The sequence below is a fragment of the Rhinatrema bivittatum genome, chromosome 8 (assembly GCF_901001135.1).
Source record: "Rhinatrema bivittatum chromosome 8, aRhiBiv1.1, whole genome shotgun sequence".
Lineage (NCBI taxonomy): Eukaryota > Metazoa > Chordata > Amphibia > Gymnophiona > Rhinatrematidae > Rhinatrema > Rhinatrema bivittatum.
In genome coordinates this window covers 196580580-196600551 of record NC_042622.1, presented here as the reverse complement: position 1 = coordinate 196600551, position 19972 = coordinate 196580580, and the positions used below count along the sequence as shown (strand labels likewise).

Sequence of the window (19972 nt, the reverse complement as noted above, 5' to 3'; positions counted from 1 at the left end):
CCACATTCTTCCTGCCAAACTTCCATCCATAAAGTCTCTCTCCTCAGGAACAACTTCCATCCAACTATACAACCATACCAAACTGTCTCATTCCCCTTTTCCTTTGGAATTTCATGCACCAATCTGAGCTCTAATGATAGCCCCCCTACCACTTCCCTTAACACCCTCCCGCCCATTCCCAGGTTTGGTCCACCTACCACCAGCTTGAACCCCCTGCAACCTGAGGGATAAAAATCACCTTGCCAGACCATTACTTCTTGCTCTCCCTACCCAAACCCATCCATTTCTCATTCAGAAATAATGTCTGCTCCTTAGATATGAATAATCTACCAGATCCCTAATGCTTATCCAACTAGATAATAGCTTTCCATCGAGATAAAGATCCCAAGAAGCTTTAACATCCTATATTCCTCAGCTCAGAGCTTCCTTGGTTGACGACGATCCACCTGTTGGCGTCGTAGCCTTCTTCCTCTTTTACCCACTCTTTGCCATCTCGGTGGGTCCTCTCGCTGCTTGTCACTTTCTGATACTTTCATTGCCACTGCCACATGTGGAACCAACATGCCTGCCACCCGCAGAATCTCCTCAGCTTCCTGGGTGGTTTTCACACGAGATGTTATCCTACTTATTGTAAAACTCATCCCAAAACGAAATAGCCAATAGTACCTGATATTCCTAACACACAACAAATACAACTATGTCCCGGAATTCTCATCATTTCCGGATAGTAGAAAAGGCAAGATCTTGGAATATTTCAATGTTAAGTGCCCACCAAATTAAAGATCCAAACTGCTTTGCTAAATTCACAGCTTTCTCTTTAAAGGGGAAATTATGGAAACAGACAATAATATCTCCAGCCTGGTTATTCTGTATTGCCCCCAGCGACCTATGTGCTCTTTCCAGCTTAATAATTGGAGTATCCTCCACCCCTCCATCTTGTGCCACTACAGCTGAGCAAATACTAGAGACTACCTGAAAGCAATCCCCAAATTCAGCCTCCTCTGAAGGGTAAGCTCACCCTGTGGGACCTATTTGCCATGTCCTCTATATAGGCAGACAGTACTTCATTAGCTTCCACTGATCGTTTCTGCTCATCTCACCATTTAGTCAGAGGCCTGTTCATCTAGTTGGGTTTCAGATTCCTCCACCTGTCGGCCTAAGTCCATTATCTCACCTTGGATGTTGGTCAGTATTTCTCCGATCTCTTTTTGGAGACCAGCCATGTCACCTCTCAATTCTTGAAATCAGGCTTGGAATTTAGCCTGGGTCAGTGTGCCTTCAGTCACCACTGTGCTCTGCTCGCGATGCAGCTCCGATAGCTCTTGCTCATTTCCTCTTCAGGCCCCAGCATTTCAGCTGCTGCTACATTGGTGAAGGAGAAGTGTTTCAAATCTATTCTTTTCTTCACCGACGCCATATCAGGTGTACAGGCTAAAAGATCACGCTGACAACTAATTGCAAACACCAGAGATTTTTCAATCTGGAGGATGAGTGCAGACTTAGGTTGGGAGACTCTCTCTCAAGCAGCCATCTCAATTTGATGATGTCACTCCCCTCCCAAATGTGGATTTAACAAAATAATTTGCCAAAAGTAATTTAGGGAAGTGTCAGTAGGGTGGCCAACTTTTCCATGGACCATAACTGGATGTCCCATTAAAATTCATGCTTTTGGAGGGGAGGTGAAGAAGGGGAGGTTACAGACTACTGTCAGTTGTCGATCCACTCAATTACTTGGCTTTCAAGCATCCCCTCAATATACTTTGTTTTCTAAAATGTTATTTCAACTATCCTCATAAAGACTATTCTCTCTCATACAGCTTTACTCTCTATCATAATTAAAGCCTTTCTAATACACACTCACCTCCATACTTCCCCATAAACACACTGCCTATCTTATATACATACACTCCCAAAACACAACTTTCTCTCATACACACTCCCAAACACACATCTTCCTATCTCATACACACATGCACACTCCCAAACACACAGCCTCCTCTCTCATACACACATACTCCCAAACACACAACTTCCTCTCATACTCTCTCACACATTCTATCTCATACACACATGCACACTCCCAAACACACAGCCTCCTCTCTCAGACCCAACTCTCCCTATCCTTAAAACCTTCCCAGTCTTTCATCTGTTTCCCTTGTGCCACCTCTCGATATGCCCTCCCTCTCATCTTGTGCTGCCTTCCTGTTCCTAGTCCTCTCCCTCCCCATGCTCTTTCCCTCCTTCCCTCCTGTCTCCCTCTCCTCCCCAGTGCTTTCCTCTTTATCTTATTTCCTCTTGTGTCCCCATCTTCTTTGTGCCTCATCTCTTCTTTCTCTTCCCCATCTATCTCCTGCCTTCCCTCATGCTCCTGTTGTGCCTCTCCCCTTCCCTGAAACCTTCTTTCCTTCCATACCCCGTCTCTTTCCTCCCTTGCTCCCCACGTATCTATCTTCTTTTCCCTTTCCTTTTCTCTGTGTCCCCTCTGTCTTCCCTTTCCCCACCCTTTGACTCTGTTTCCACCTTCCCCTCCTCTCTTCCTGTATCTCTCGGCTGACTGGCTAAGCTGCAGACTCTCTTTCAGGTCTTGGCCTAGCACTCAGTGAGGGGGAGGGACCCAGAGGGCATTGCTGCAGAGATCTGAGTAGCGCTGGGAACTGAGAGCTGTGCTATGCCCCGCCTCCTTTCTCCTTCCCATCTAATCACAATACAGGAAAGGAGGCAAGAAGTTGGGCACACAGCTCAGCTCTGTCCCTGTAACTAGGAAGCTGTGGGAAAGAGAAGCCTCTTGCAAAAACTGGATTTTCAGTGTCTGGTCAGTACTGACTGGACAATGTACGCACAGCTAAAAACCGGGTAGTTGGCAACCCTAAGTGTCAGATGTCACATTGCAACAAATTCGCACTCATTTAGATTAATCATAGTTCCCCACGGAAGCATCCTAATAAAGACAAGTTAAAAAAAAAATAGGAATGCGGATTTGTTTGTATGTAATGAAGTCTGACACTTTCTTCTTTTACAAGTGCCCCAAAAATTAGATTCGGCAAGCTGTTTTATTACATTTGCATTTACACCTCTTTATTATCCTCTTATCACAAAAGACCAAGCAAATAAGGAGGCAATTTCAAAACTGATATTAAGACCCACCAGATTTTCTGACATTTAAGTGGCACTGATGGGAAATGAGATTTTAATATAATTACAGGAAAACAATGAAGTAATCACTCTGAGCTTCTTCATTTAAGCAATGCGGCCCTCACATATGAATTACTATTTTTATTTCAAATACCAATTCTTTTAGTAGCCAGCAGCTTAATAGAATTACATACTATTTTTTTTAAAGGAGTGAATTTCCAAAAGGGTTTCTCATGTAAAAATAGCATATACACGTATAAGTAGCATGTATACGGGCGTAAGTAGCATTTACAAGCGTATATGCTATTTTCTAAGCTTACAGAGCACGCATGTGCACGCAGTATGACGCGTACCTTTTACCGGGAAGAAAAGGGGTGGTCTTGGAATGTTCCATTCTGGAATTCAGAAGCACGCATGCAAGTTGCAGTTCTATAAGAGGTATACACTCTTATAGAACTCTTATACTATGTACCCTCATATCACAATTTAGTCTACCCTTTAATTTTTTCTAGATATTTATTCTCGCTATAAACATGCCGAACATTTACCCACGTCCTGTTGACGAGTTACTATTATTATTATCTATGTAATATTTAATTTATTATTAATATCTATGTGTTATAGGTTATATACTATAGGTTATATGTTATACGTTATATGTTAAGAAACGCTGTTCCATGTAACGCCTTTTGTGCGAAAGTTTTGTTATATGTAAACCGACCTGATTCGATACTTGTATTGAGAATGTCGGTATAAAAAAAATCCGAAATAAATAAATAAATAAATAAATAAATAAATACACTCTCACCTGCTAATGGACTCGTGCCATTGAAACTGGACTTGTCTTTGGTCTGCAGTTTTTGAACTGGGTTGAACTGCTGAGGATTCAAAGTAAATTGGTAGAGGTGAACTGGAGAAGGACTGGGTGAACTGGTGGAGATATCGGCACGTATGTGTCCAAGTATTTTTAGAATGGTATACGTGCATATTTTCCATAATTCTTGCTTTCACATTTAATTACATAGAAACATAGAAGTGACGGCAGAAGAAGACCAACGGCCCATCCAGTCTGCCCAGCAATCTACGCAGTTTATCCATTTTTTTCCCCCCTTTTTTCTCCCTCCCACCCGTCTCTATTGGCTTCCAGCACCCTCCGGCCCCAATTCCCTTCCACCCCTCCACCAATGCAGAGAGCAGCGCCATCCTAGTGAACATCCAGCCCAATCAGGGGTAGCAACCGCCGCAACCAGCAGGCCACACCCCTGCCCCTTACCCACCCCTGTTTTGTTTGCTTGTTTGGTTTTATTTTATTTTTTGAGATGGCAGCCCTCCATCCTTCCGCTCCGTGAAGGTGGAACACCAACCACTGGCCACTGGCATCCCGCTCCGTGAATGCCTCTGTGGCTACTGCCGCTCCGTGCAGTGTTTTGTTGCATGAAAGTGGAATTCGGCATTATCAGGCAGGCATGTTATATCTTTTACACACTTAAGATAGACGCATGTGCATTTATAAAATAGGTAGAGAAGATAAGCGTTTTCTGGCATTGGACCGTGTACAGCTTTGATTATTGGGCTCATTAAGTTCATCCTACCTTTCCAATTGATGCTCAAAGGAGCTAAAATCATTATTAATATACAGGTACAATAAATTCCTGCCTCAGGAAGCTTAAGCGGAGTAGCCTAGTGGTTAGAGCAGTAGGCTGCAAACCAGGGAAGCCAGGGTTCAAATCCTACTGACACTCATTGCGTCCTTAGGCAAGTCACTTCACACTTCATTCCCTCCGGTACTAACAGATTGTGACCCCTCAAGGGATGGGGAAATAGCTACAGTACCTGAATGTAATCTGCTTTGAGGTACCTGAAAGCAGAATATAAATCAAATAAAAGGTTGCCTGAAGCTATAGGAGATAAACTGACTTTTGCCATAGCCACAAGGAGTATCAGCGGAAAAAGTAAAGATTTGAAGCATGGTTTCTCTGGCTTTCAGCCCATTGTTCTAACCACTAGGCCACTGTTCCTCCTCCCTAGCTAGCTAACCTCAGGTGGTTCCATTGTGAGGGTTGGGGCAGGAAGGAGAAGTAGCTCTGCAAAATGTGCAGGAGTCACCCAGGTGGGGAGGGGTACACCTCCCCTGATCCACAGGGGCTTTCTTGGCTGGGAAGAGAGGAGGAGTTTTGAAGGGGCAGAGCTTCTTGTCTTGGGGGGGGAGGGGGGAGGAGAGGGAGGAGCTTCTTCTCTGATTCCAGTGTAGTCTGGGAGGCTAACAAAATGTACCATCTTGGGGAGGTGCGGTGACATTTATTTTTGCATTACTGGCAGGTTAACACAAACCATGTTGCCACATGTGATTTGCACTAACTCTATTTTAATGTCAATGAGGTGTTTTACATGTGTGCAAGCCTGCACCAGCTCTGACTAACACAGCATTAACATGCATTAAACCAAGCATGTTCAAGCATGATAATGCATTTTCATACAATGACTCCTTTTGTTATTATTCAAGATCTTTTTTCCTTTGTTGCTGTAATTGAAATGAACATGTGAATTGTTTCATTTTTCTCTTTCGGCTCAGTAGCTTCATCTATGTATGTATTGAGATTTCCTTAATATACTATCTTGAACCCTGAATTGCTTTATTAGTGGAGTAACTCTTTCCATAGGTAATAGTTGTTTCCTTATGACTGTATTCCTTCCTTTCTTTGATGTATGCTTGTGCTTTTACTGTATTTTGCTTCCTTCTACCAAGGCTGATGCTCTGCTCTGCTTTATATTTTAAAATTTGAAAATCAAATGTTAAAACATATTTGTCACCGAAGAGTGGTATTTAATAAATGCTAGACTGCTCATTATAGGCATTAAGCATTTTATGCAAAGGGTCCCTCCTCTGTCACAAAGCACTGAAATAAAAATGTTCATTAAAAAGGAGAGAATGTCAGCTTTTTCTCCCGAGAACCACGTGGGATTGATTAGATTGTATAATAGGTTCCATTAATGATAATACAATGTGTCTGACATTTAAAGAGCTGCTGGATCTTCAGGGAATGCTTTAAAAATTAAAGGGGGCCGATGCAATATCGGGCACTGAGCTCAGCGTGCTGCTAAATGCGCTAGACGTACGCCCAATGCAATATCGGGATTAGCGCGACCAAAACGCGCATCCATACTGGCACATAGCTAATAGCGCTCATCACATGCAAATGCCATGTTGAAGAGGCTGTTAGCTAGTACATCCGATGTAAAAAAAAAAAAATGTGCGTCCGGTACGCACATTTTAACGCCCAGAGCTGGTGTTAAGTTTCGAGGCACCCCAAGCCATGCTCAGAAGAGCAAAAAAATGCAGGTTTTTTTGTGGTTCCTCCTACTTAATATTGTTGCATTACTGAGCAGGAGGAACCACAGAAAGCTACAAAAAAAACAAACAAACAAACAAAAAAACAACTTGACAGTGGTCAGGTTAGGAAAACAGGCGCTCAGAAAATTGAGTAGCCGTTTTCCCTTACTTGCGCTCAGCCACTTCTCCTGGGCGATCGATGGCATAGACGTACTAGGGACGTGCAAATTATCCACTGCGCGTCCCTTTTGGCGCGCCGGCTCATTAGAATATTAGATCGAGCACCCAAGAAAGGGGATGCACGGTTTTTTTGCGCACGTAATATTGCATCGGCCCCAAACTGTATGGGCACAATGTCTGTCTCGTGCATTTTTCTGTATTTGCTTGTCTTTATTTCTTTTTTTTTTTGTTAAATGTTAAAAAAAACAAACAAAAAACCCCAATACATCTCCATCAAAACATGATTTGCCGAAGAATTCTTCATTTCCTACTGCTCTTGTCTGTGTTAAATCATCCATTAGCAAGGCCAACAAGTCACGTAACAAGCTGAGAAATACAGTTAAAAACAGTGATGAACTTCAGAGGCAAAGAAAAGTTCAAAGAAACTATTTTGTGTAAAGTTGCACAGCCGAAAGAGTTTTTACGTTTTTATTTTTATTACAATTTCAATACATAAGCAACAGGGATGCTTCATTAGTGCAGTTTGCTAACAATTTTTAGACTTTAAACCCTATTCACTGAAGGACCCAAAAAACAAACTGGAAGCCGATCCAATGTAGCTATGTAGCAACCAAGAAGAAAGAGATCGGTATATAGTGAAAGGCCTTTATTCTCACAGTATTCAAGCCCGACTCTGGCCGAGTTTCGCTCTGTGGCATTGAATATTCTCTCTTTCATTATTTCCAAATGAGATCACTTAGGTCATATGTAAGCAATAGAATGTACTTTAAAGTGTGTCTGTGCAGGAGATCACGTGACACCTTGACGGGAGAGGATGTGATCCCCCGTCGCGGAGCTCGGGCCCGGGCCTAATACCTCATCCGGCATCATCAGTGAATTTTTTGACTCCCCATACCTCAGCAACGCGACTCCAACACGCGATCCTACCGCGGCGATCTGATGGCGACACGATCGGGGAAGAAAGACAAAGTGAAGGAAAAAGACCGCGAGAGCAATCCGGAAGTGGCAGCGATGTCGGAGCAGAGCGTGCCTGCACAGAGTATGACGGCAGAATTAACTGCGGCAGTCTTAGCCGCCCTTACCCCGGAGCTTCAAAAGATTTCCGAACAGCTGAGGGACTTAAAAGATGAGATGGCGACGATTGATCGCCGGTTCGTGACCCTGGAGGCTCGGGTATCTGAAAATCAAGATGGCCTCCACGTGGCCACTACAGATATTGCGTCCCTGAAAATTGAGCTGGGGAAACAGGCCCTCAAGATTGAAGACCTTGAGAATCGCTCCCGGAGGGCAAATATAAGGTTAGTTGGATTGCCAGAACATCTTTTGGAATATCAGCTGCCCAGCTTTCTGGAGGGCTGGCTCCCGCAGGCACTGAAGCTGACTGGGATGTCCGATCCGTTACGAGTGGAGAGGGCACACCGGTTGGGGCCTAAGCGGGATGGCCAGGCTAAGCCCCGAGTGATTATTGCAAAAATTTTAAATTACTCGCACAAGGTGGCCATTGTTAAGGCATTTCAGCAGGGCGCTAAACCCACGTATGAAAACCAGCCAGTATTGATTTTTCAAGACTTTTCTCAAGGGGTCTCGCAGCAGCGCAGGGCTCTGGCTCCCTATTGCTCTCAATTATATCAAAGGGGTGTCCGGGCTGTACTAGTGTACCCAGCCAAAATGCGGGTACAAACTGCGCAAGGGGTACGCTGGTTCACGGATGCGGAGTCGGTGAAGCACTACATTCAGGGGCTACCTGCGCCGGACACTCCTGGTACTTGAAGGGGGGCCGGGAGAGGGGCTGTGACCCGCAGGCAGAGTTTTCGGCTGCGCTGGGGGCATGGAACACCCTAATGGGATTGTTGGACAGTTTTTTCTTGTTGCTCTCCCCGGCTTTCTGTTACTTGGGGATGGAACTTTACGGAGTTTATCCGGATGTTCAAGTGTGGAGATCACGACCGCTCTCCTGCCGCCCACTCTCCGGGGGGGGATGGAGTGGTGGCAGGGCTCAAATCGTCTCTGCAGGGGCTACCCAGGGCTGAGGCGTGTTACATTTCTTGTGGCGAAGCATTCTATGCCAGGTCTCAGTGAGTGGGAGCCCTTCGGTTACTTGCAGGGGACCTGGAGAGGGGTCGTGTACGGATGGCAATGTTTTTCTTCTGCACCGGAGAGCGTGCTATTTTCATTTGGACTGGTTTTTTTTCTTGCTACTATCTCCGGCTTCTTGTTATTGGATGGTGGACCTACACAGCGTTTATCCGGATATCCAGATGGTGAGCTTCTATTTGATGTCATACAGCAGTCTCCTTACTGGAGGCCCAGACCTGCTCGGGGCCACATTGACAGCAAGCCTGGTTGACGGAGGAGGCACGCCGGTGACTGTCAGCCTTTGCTTCCGGTTCCCCGTATTGGGGGAAAATTGGGATGTCAACCTAGGCTGGCGAGAACAAATTGCAGACTTTTCATCGTCCTCCTCATGCCTTGGAAGTTATTGTTTATCGGTTGGAAAGTTTCTTCAGTTATGAATGTTTAACTTTTGGTGCAGTTTGGTGATGCTGGGTGAGGGTGGGGGGGGGCCGAGCGCTGGGTCAGTGTGATCCAATCTCACTGTCACTAGGATAGTGAGTCGAGGGATGTTAGACTTCGGGGGGGAAGGGACGGGGGGGGGAGGGGAGAGGGGAATGGAGACCATTTCTAGGTTCCACGGGGGAGCCTACAGTGTTTTTTCGTTACTCTCATTTTACGGCTCGAGGGAGACGCTCAGCTGGGAGGCGCCTTCCCTCATCATATCAGATTTGTACTCTGTTTTTTCTGCACAAATTTCCTGAATCTCTGTAACTTCTGGGACTTTTCATTATTTTTCGTGGAATGTAGGGGGCATTAATTCTCCCATTAAGCGTACCAAGATTTTGCAGTTACTAAACAAAAAACAGGCAGATGTGGCTTTCTTGCAGGAAACCCACTTATCAGATGTGGAACATGAGAAATTGAAGCAGCGCTGGGTGGGGGCGGTCCATTACGCCTCGGCCAGTTCACACTCGGCCGGAGTAGCGATTTTGGTTAAGCGGTCCTTCCCTCTTACGATAAGTAAGGAAATTAAAGACCCCAATGGCAGATATATTATCTTGTTGGGAGAATGTAACCAGACGCCGATTCTCCTATGCAATATATATGCCCCTAATGTGTATAGAGCGTCCTTTTTTACTGAGCTGTGTGCCCTTCTTCTTCCACATATTGATGATTTGATTGTCCTGGGTGGGGACTTCAATGCGGCAAGAGATCCCTCACTAGATAAATCGACCACAGCTAAAAAACATGGGGCCTCTAGCAAGGGTCTTGCGCTCTTGGAAAAATCTCTTCATCTGGCGGATGTATGGCGGTTACTGCACCCCCAGGAAAGGGAGTTTACACATATTTCTAGGGCTCATAGTACACATTCCAGGCTGGATTATTTGTTGTTAAGTACTAACCACTTTTCAAGGGTGGTGGGAGCAGGGATTGAAGATATTATCATATCAGACCATGCCCCGATTTGGCTTGAATTGTCCAATCCCCTCCTTTCTCAGTCCACTTACATCTGGCGATACCCCTACTTTTTGGCAGAGGATGTCGCGTTCCAAGCGTATTTAAAGGAACGTTGGGCTGTGTTTGAGAGTACGAATGCCCAGCATAAGGACGACCCTATTCTCTTTTGGAATACGGCCAAAGTGGTGCTCCGGGGAGACATAATCTCCTATGTCGCCTATCGGAAAAAATCTATAGATAAAAGGCTTCTCCATCTTAGTGCTCAGTTATCCAAGGCCCGGAGACGGCTAGCGCAGTGTCATTCACTGGAAAATAGGGAGAACTACTTTTCTCTCCAAACAGCTATCAATTCTCTAATCCACCAACGCACTAAGAAAGGCCTCCTTTACTACCAATTCAAACTGTTCCAATTTGGGCACAAGTCAGGTAAACTGCTGGCGAGCCTTATCAAATCATCTAGAGGGAGTAGACGTATCCCTGCGATTAAGAACGCCCGACAACAGGTGGTCCATGACCCTGAAAATATTCGCAAGGCCTTTCATACCTATTACTCGCGGTTGTATTGTACTGGGGGCTGGGATGCCGAGGGGTGGGAGGCATTTGGTGACTCGATCCAGCTTCCATCTTTAACGCGTGAATACAGTGGCTATTTAAACGAGCCTATTTCGGAGGAGGAGGTTGGACGTGTTATCTCACAAATGCATAAATTGAAGGCCCCGGGCCCGGATGGCTATAGTGCGGAGTTTTATAAGTGCTTACTAGACCCATTGTCCAAACTGCTCCCTACAGTTTTTCAGTCCTTAATTGCCCAAGGGACCTTTCCTTCAGGGGGAAATCAAGCATTTATTACTCTCATCCCAAAGCCGGGTAAGGACCCTCTTTTACCGATGTCCTATTGTCCTATATCTCTGCTGAATGTAGACCACAAGGTCTTGGCAAAAGTCCTTGCAAACCGGCTGGGGAATGTTTTGCCATCATTGATTCAGCCGGGACAGGTGGGGTTTATTAAAGGACGGTATGCGGTCCGCAACATACGTCAGATAGTCACAGCTATGGCATTATGTCAAAGGGTGGACGAGTCCTACCTAGTGGTTAGTCTAGACGCCGAAAAGGCCTTTGATAGAGTGGAGTGGGGTTACATGTTCCATATCCTCCATTTGATGGGCTTTGGGGGCTTTTTTTCTCAGGCTATTAAACTATTATATGAGGCTCCTGAAGCCCGGATACTGGTTAATGGGGGGCTGTCTGATTCCTTTTCTGTAGGCAGGGGAACTCGGCAGGGCTGTCCCTTGTCCCCTCTGCTCTTTATACTCACATTGGAACCCTTTTTGTTGGCCATCCAGTCTACCCCAGCCATTCGGGGCATCCAATTTTATAGCGAGGGGCAGTCAGAAATTTTTAAATATGCAGCCTTTGCAGATTATGTGCTGCTTTTTCTCACCTCCCCGCATCGGTCCCTACAGATGGTACTTGAGTTATTTTCCCGATTTGCCGCTCTCTCGGGCATGAAGATCAATTGGGAGAAATCTGAAGTTTTAGCATTTCCGGACACTATTAAGGGACAATGGGGGGACTCCTTTCCCCTTCAATGGGCGGCGGGCTCGCTTAAATACTTGGGGATATACCTCACTACGGATTTATCCCAAATATACCGTCGCAACATCATGCCACTGCTTCAAATCACCAAAGACAAATTTCAGGCCTGGCATAACCTTCCGGTGTCTTTGGGGGGTAGAATTAATCTTTTTAAAATGGTAATTTTACCCAAATGGTTATATGTTTTCCAAAATTTTCCTTTAGTTTTATTGGCACGCGATATTTATCAAGTAGACCGGCTAATTCGTCGGTTTCTCTGGAAGGGGGGGAAGGCTCGGATAAAATTGCAATGGCTTAAGTGTTCCTGGCGGCGTGGTGGAATGGGGCTACCCAATCTTTCTCGCTATGGGTTGGCAGCTAATCTTCGTTTGATTCGTGGGTGGTTCTTGGGAAAATCTCAGTTTATTAATGTTTTAGCTGAAAATGCTTTTACTAGACCATTAGCTCTGAGTTATGTGCTTATGAGCCCCAGTACTAAGCTGCCGCCTTTGCTAGCCGCTCACCCTCTGATTGCGCCACTGAGGAAAACGTGGATAAAGCTTACTGGTCACTTGGGGATTTCCCGTCAATGCACATATCTCACTTCCCTTAGTGGCAACTTGGACTTTACCCCTGGGTCTACGACTGCATATTTTAAGCTGTGGCGTCATAAGGACATAACGTACTTAGGGCATGTCATAGATGATGGCGGTACTTTCTTGTCCTTTGACAGATTACGGGAAATGTACAATCTTCCTGGGTCCCATCTGTTTGGATATTTGCAACTTAGGCATTATTATCAGTCCTTGGGTTCCCCGGATCAACATTTAGCAGCGTTCAAACTACTGCAAGTTTTTTTTCAATTTGACCACGTCTGCGGCCCGTCTCTCTCTATTTATTATAGGCGGTTGGCCCGGCGTAGCACTCCGGATTCTTACCAAGTTTCCGTTAACCGATGGAATCGAGAGGGAGCATTTGTGTTAACCCTCCCTATTTTTTCCTCGAGTGTGAGGAGTATCCTTCCTGTAACGGGCAATATGTACTTCCGGGAGATGCACATTAAATTTTTGATTAGGGCGTATCTCTCACCGCATGTAGCTTTTAAAGCTGGTATCACGGAGGGTGATCAGTGTGTACGCTGCTGGAAGGGGACGGGGACCCTGTCTCATGTATTTTGGGAATGCTCGGCAATTCAAAAGTATTGGCAGCAAATTGTGAGTTATTTAGAACCATTGGTGGGGGCTCGCCTGCCGCTTTCCCCTTACCTGTGGTTGTTTCACTGTGTTACACTCCACTTGGTGGCGCTGCCGGGTTCACGTAGCCTGCTTAAAAAAGCTGGTTTGGTGGGAAAGAAAGTTTTGCTTCTTCATTGGTGTGATGCGGAGCCGCCCACCTTTTGGACATGGAGAATTCATTTTCACAAACTGATGCAGATGGAGCAGCTTTTCGCCCGTAGTTCGCCTAAACGCCGGAAATGGTTTTTGAACACTTGGGACTCCTACATTCAAGCATTACCCCATAGGGCAAGAAGTTTGGCTCTTAATGATTGAAACGATTTAGTGGAGAGTATAAGGACTTTCCTCTTTTTGGTTTAATTGGTCTCCTAAGGGTTGGGGGGGATAAGGGGAAGGTTAACGGGGGGGGGGGGGGGGGGGGTAGGCTGCTCATGCATATTATTAAAATGGTGTATTAGTTTCCAGTCCAGCAGTATTATATTCCTATTGTACTGTTAACTTCGCATTTTATGTGTTTCCTTGCTGCTTGTTTCTGTACTACTTGTTTTGGCTCACCTAATAAAAGATGTTTATACATAAAGTGTGTCTGTGCAGATAGCACATGTGACTAGGGTTTTCCTCACTCTGGTATAACGACGGCGTACAGGTGGAATCTTTGCAGAACTGTGAAAAACTTATGGGAACATCACGGGTAAATGTTAAAACTGAAACGAGTTGTGCTTACATTTGCTTTCATTCGCGAAAGATCATATAATGAAGAGCTGCGGCGTTCGTACGAATGGTGTGCCGGCACTCATGTGCAGTTTGCTAACAATTTTTAGGCTTTGAATCCTATTCACTGAAGCCAGTCTGTTGTATCTGGTTAAATTACATATGAGAAGAGGGAAATAAACGGCTACTGGAAGATGCCAGATGCAAAATCTTCCTTGCCTTAAGTTTATTTAATAAAAGGTCTATTTTATAGTCCCTATTCCAGTCTGCTGGTGCACTCAATTCAGCACAATAGAAAATGGGAGTAATTTTCAAAGACTGACACAGGGGCTGTGCATATAAAAATGTCCTTTGGTCGCGTAAGCAGCCTCAGTGAATTTTCATGAGGGCTGGAGTATGTGCGCACTGTTGATGCTGCACAGGTAGGGGTACATTTTCAAAAGCAGCACGCACGCGTACTTTTGTTCGCTCACCACACACGAACAAACGTACGCTGGATTTTATAAGATACGCGCGTAGCCGGGCGTATCTAATAAAATCCAGGGTCGGCGCGCACAAGGGGGTGCACATTTGTGCAACCTGCGCGCGCCGAACCCGGCGCACGCTGCCTGTTCCCTCCGAGGCTGCTCCGAAATCGGAGCGGCCTTGGAGGGAACTTTCCTTCCGCCTCCCCTCACCTTCCCCTCCCTTCCCCTACCTAACCCACCCCCCTGGCCCTATCTAAACCCCCCCCTACCTTTGTTGGCAGATTTACGCCTGCCGAAAGCAGGTGTAAATTTGCGCACGCCAGCAGGCTGCTGGCGCGCCATCACCCGACCTGGGGGCTGGTCCAGAGGCCTCGACCACGCCCCAACACGCCTCCCGTCCCGCCCCAAAATTCACGACGCCCACCCAACACGCCCCCTTTGCAAAGCCCCGGGACTTACACGCATCCCAGGGCTTGCGCGTGCCGCCGAGCCTATGCAAAATAGGCTCGGTGCACGCAGGGGCCTTTTAAGAGGGTTACACGCATAACTTATGCACGTAACCCTTTTAAAATCCGGCCCAAAGTGTGCGCATACAAAAAGCGGTCATTTAGAGGGCGTTCCAGGGCGGGGTTTGGAAGTACTCACGCATATACGTATTTTATAGACTGAGTGTGCACGTACATCGTCAAAACACGTGTGCATGCTTTTACACCTGCTGATCAAGTCGTGAATATCAAATCCCTTTTGTCTGCGGTTTTTGAGTGTGGAATCTGGAGCAAGTGATGGAGGTTTAGGTGAACTGCTGAAGGTCTGGGTCAACTGGTGGAGGTCTCAAGAAACTGATGCTTGAAAGTATGTGCACAAGTAAAATAAGTCCATATATCAGCCAATTTTATAAGATACCGGGCTCTGTGCATAAACAGGGTTATTATGCAGACGTAATAATTATTTAATACATAAAATATATATGTGTAGTTTTATAGAAGGGTATGCACTATGTGGATCCTTGCATTTAAAAATTGTACATGATTTGAAATATACACACACACTTTTGGGGCAGTGTTACCTACTGCAGCTCCCTCTGCACAGTTTATAACATACGGGCATAACTCTAGGTGCACCTTCTTATGTATGTACGACTGAGTTATACACACTATTAAAAATTCCCCTCTATATGTGCTTTAACATTATTAAAGTAAACATGGAATATAAGCAATCACAATGACGCTTTAAAAAAAAAATCCTTCAAAGTGGCTTGTTAAGAGCGTGACTTTTCTTATGGATAATCAATGTTTCAAGGTGCAAACATTTGGGACAACCCATGCCCTTCCCTCAGGCAAAATCCTCAAATTATAACAGCAGATTATTGGCTAACATTTTCAATACAATGCCTCAAATACTTTGGAAATAACCAGAGAATAGGTAGTAAAATGGTACATCAAAGCCTTCACACGGTGAAAGGTGTCTTTCAAGTGCTCTTTAGGTTTTTATACTTTGGGGATCACTTACCATCCAGTCCAGGCAATACGGTCCTCCTCATTGCCATCACAAGCCCAAGTGGCGAACCAAAGAGAAAGAAATCTGAAACTTCAAAGTCAAAACGTCCCAGGTTTACTTCACACAGATTAGAACTGCTTGTCTGAGGGAAATCCACACCGTCCTTCAGCACACTCGAGTGGATACTGAACGAGAAAAATGCATCGCCTTAAGAAACGCAGAGTCGGTGAGTGGTGCCGCCTCATCGGGCTTAAGCCCTAAAGTGGCAGCTTCATAAGTCATTCACAGCGGTCAAAGTTCATTCATTATAACTAGATCAGCATGCCGTCACTCGGGTCCGGAAATCAGTCCAACAGAACAGAACCTAACCAGCCGCCGCAGAGCTATTGAACAGACTTCTTTCGTCCGTGAAAATAAAATGTAAATGATTGTTCTTAAACAATATCTTGGCGAGCACCGATAGTGAAAGCACAGAGCTATCAAAGGTTAGTGCACTCCATTGGAATACCGACCTGGCGTGCCACAGGGGAACCAGAAAACTACAACTCTTTTGTTGTGATGGACACCATTCAACAAGGAGAAAAGGGGGTAGATAAAGAAAGCATGACCCAGTGACGCTACAGGCGAGACAGCACCCCCCCCCCCCCCAAAAAAAAAAAAAAGCAACTGGGTTGAAGCCAGGAGGTTGGAGGAGGCAAGGTATTGACCAGCATGGGCAAGAGGGACCAAGGCGGCCAGAAGTTCAGGCAGCAACCCCACTACTTTTGGTGGCTGTTTATGCTATTACAAAGTTTGGTAACTAAGACATGGGGCAGGGAAAGACAGTGTTAGGGTGCTGGATTAAGCATAAAAACGTGTATGCTCACCTACCCAAAATGGAAGAAAAGTAATAAGACAGATTAGCAAAATCCAACTTTGTTACAGAGCGATATCGCACAAGTAGTCAATGGCTGGCAGCTGGGATATATATCCTTAGCCGTGTGAACTTTTATAGTTGGGCAAACTGGATGGCTCAGTTGGTCTTTATACGCAATAAACAATTAAGTTACTAATATTTGATGATCTTGTTTAATAGATACCACATGTTTTTTTCTTTTCTCAAAGTGATTATACTCAAAATATTTTCCCATGGTGCAGTTCAGTTTAGACAAATGCTGATGAAATAAATGTTTATCAGGAGGAAATTACTTATGTGTGAATGAAATGAAAATACTTGCTTTCTTAGCATCCGGACAGATGGATCCAAAAAAAGTGGTTATGCACCTCTACCAGCAGATGGAGATGGAGCAAAGCTGAAATCACAATATAAATATACCCCTGCAGTGACATCAGCCTGCTAGTATTCTCCGTCTCCAACAGATGGTGGATGTGCATCTTCCTACTGGGGATTGCTTAAAAAACTTTTCAAAGGAGAAGAGAAGATGGAGATTTATTCAACCCGTTCTCCCATGGTGATACCTTATAGTCCCTCCCTCAGTTGATAATTCCTGAGGTGATATCTTTGAATCCCTCCTTCAGATGAGTGTCTTGCTCCAGTAGCTGGTTTTTCAGCTGGTGTGGACTTAGCTGTAAAAAAAAAAAAAAAAAGCTGAAAGGCAAGTGGGTACAGGAAGCCAAGTGCAGCAGTGAAGGTCCTTGCCCTCTCTCCCCACAGCTGGAGACTGACCTTGTATTCAGTCGGGTTGGGCTGAGCTCAGGTAAAGAGTAACTTAAAAAAAAAAAAGAGAGAGAGAGAGAGAAGAAGAGGAGTTCGGTAGGAATTCCTCTTCCCCCTGGTTACCGTGCTCGGTGTGCAGATCCGACATTCGTTCCCACCTCCAGGGGAGCTTAGGGAACGTTGGCGGGTTGAGCAGCCTTTTGGCTAGGCCCTGCTGTCAGGCTTGCCTTGTTCTCTGTGTGGTAGGCCGCAGCAGCGTTTTTGTGCGTTTTCCTGCGCATAGACTGCCCTCTTTAGTTGTGCCGGTTCGTGCTTGTGCACCCGGCTGTGTGTCCAGTTGAGCGCCTGGTTGTGTGCCTAGTTAGGCGCATAGGGGCACCTACCAAGGCGCTCAGTTGAGCACGCTCACAAACACACGCACTTATTTTCGCGCACTATCTGAAGTGCCCTGGTGGGAACTCATTTTATGCGCTTATCAAGGCACAGTACTGAGCTCCGAAATTTTGGGCGCCTAGTTTTTTACAGCACAAACACAGCTAGACACACTATTCTCAGATGCCTGTTAGGTCTTATTGACAGACTGATGGCGCCTATAGCAAAGAAACCTAAGCGCCTTGCCCTTTATGTTGCTTGTCATATTCAGGCATCCAAGCCTGGCGTTTCCTCTAACTTGTGCAGGGCTGTTTGGAGGCTCAGGGAGAATTCCCATCATCTGATTTTACTAAGCCCAGTTCTTCCCAGCCTGGTGTGGGAATGGAAAAAGAGCTGCCAGAGATGTTGCCTGATTTGGGGGCTTCCTAACTGGTTCATCAACGGGGAAAGGTAGTTCAGTAGGCGCAGGTCCAATGCCCCCTGGTTTTGGCATGGATGCCTCTACCTTTTCTTCAGTAGAATTTTCTCAAGGACTACATCTTTTCATCAGGCATACCGTCCTCGGCCCTGGCCAATCTTAACAGGTCAGGATCACAGGTTGTGGCTTCCCGCATGCCTGGTGCTGCAGGTAAGCTTCAGGGTATGCCCAGATCTGCTGTGGATCTCCCCGATAGGGACCCAGATGGCACAGATGATGAAGCCGATTATTACTCTCTGGAGGATGGGAAAATTCCTCCGTTATTGGAACCGTATAGAACTATGTTGTGTTTCTTTCATAGAGATAAATTACAGGTTCTGATTTCCCAGACATTGAAGAAGCTGGGAGTACCGGGGGCTGAATCCTTTTGGTTTGCCACCACAGCCAGAATTTTTTCCAAGGTTATGGTGGTGGTGGCGGCAAAACTGAGAAAGGATGGGATTCTGGTACTTCCGTACTTAGATGACAGGCTGATTCGGGCAAAGAGTCTGGAAGAGAGCCTTTGGGTCTCACACAAGTTGATCTCCTTGTTGCAGGAGCTAGGTTGGGTGGTGAACCTGGCTAAGAGCAATCTTTAGCCATCACAGTCACTGGAGTATCTCGGTTTTTGGTTTGACATGAAGCAGGACAGGGTGTTCCTGCCGGAGGGCTGTAGTCAGAAGCTGATGGCGCAAGTGCATCTATTGATGAACACGATATGTCCAACAACGTGGTCTTATCTATAGTACTTGGATTGAAAGCAGTGACCTTAGAAGTGGTGCCTTGAGCGAGGGCACATATGTGTCCTCTTCAGCTCACTCTGCTGTCTCGTTGGAGCCCACAGTCTCAGGACTATTTGATTCAACTCCACCTACCGATGGAGATCTGATTACACCTGCAATGGTGGTTGCAAGCGGATCATCTAAGAAAGGGGATTTTCCTAAGGTCACCAGTCTTGCTAGTACTCACGACAGATGCAAGCCTTCAGAGTTGGGAAGTTCAATGTCAGAAACTGACAGCACAAGGGCATTGGAATACAGAAGAGTATCTCTGGAGCATCAATTGGCTGGAAGCCCATGCCATCCAGCTGGCATGCTTGCGATTCAATGACTGATTGCATGGTCGGATAATGCAGGTCAATGCGACGATATTGCCTTACATCAATCGCCAGAGAGTACCCAAGAGCCAGCAAGTGTCACAGGAAATAGCCCAATTTATGGAATGGGTGGAAGTGCATCTTCAGGAGATCTCAGCCTTGCACATTGTGGGAAAAGACAATGTAAGAGCCGCTTTCTCAGCAGAGTCTGGATCCAGGAGAATGGGAATTGTCAAACGAGGCATTCCAGCTCATAGTGAAACACTGGGGCCTTCCATTTCTGGACCTGCTAGCGACTTCTCACAATGCGAAGGTTCCTCACTTCTTTAGTTGCAGGAGAGATTAAAAGTCCTTGGGCATCGATGCCTTCGTGCAGGAGTGGCCGGAAGGCAAGCTACTATATACCTATCCCCCATGGCCTATGTTAGGCAGAATGATTTGGATTAAGAGTCACACAGGGATGGTACTTTTGGTGACACCAGGTTGGCCCAGAAGACCATGGTATGCAGATTTGAGAAGGCTCCTGGTGAGCTCTCCCCTCCGGCTTCTGGCTCATAGGAATATGCTTTGGCAGGGGCATGTTCTTTACGAAGATCTAACTCTATTTTGTCTTATGGTATGGCCCTTGAGAGGGCTCAGTTGTTGAAGCATGGATATTCTGCTGCGGTGATTGCCAAGAGTGAGAAGTTCTCCATTTCCTTAGCAAATGTGTGTTTGCCAAAGGTTTGAAGCTTGGGGTGAAGATCAAG

The 19972-nt window shown here is 45.8% G+C and overlaps 1 protein-coding gene across 4 annotated transcripts in view; it reads right to left on the bottom strand.

Moving 5' to 3' along the window:
• PITPNM3 (PITPNM family member 3) overlaps positions 1 to 19972 on the bottom strand; it is a 628273-nt gene that overhangs the window by 132249 nt on the left and 476052 nt on the right. For all 4 annotated transcript variants that reach the window (XM_029612401.1, XM_029612400.1, XM_029612398.1 and 1 more), the window contains one exon: positions 15654 to 15826. In XM_029612401.1, coding sequence (XP_029468261.1) covers positions 15654 to 15826 — 173 coding nt within the window. The remainder of the gene's footprint in view (positions 1 to 15653; positions 15827 to 19972) is intronic.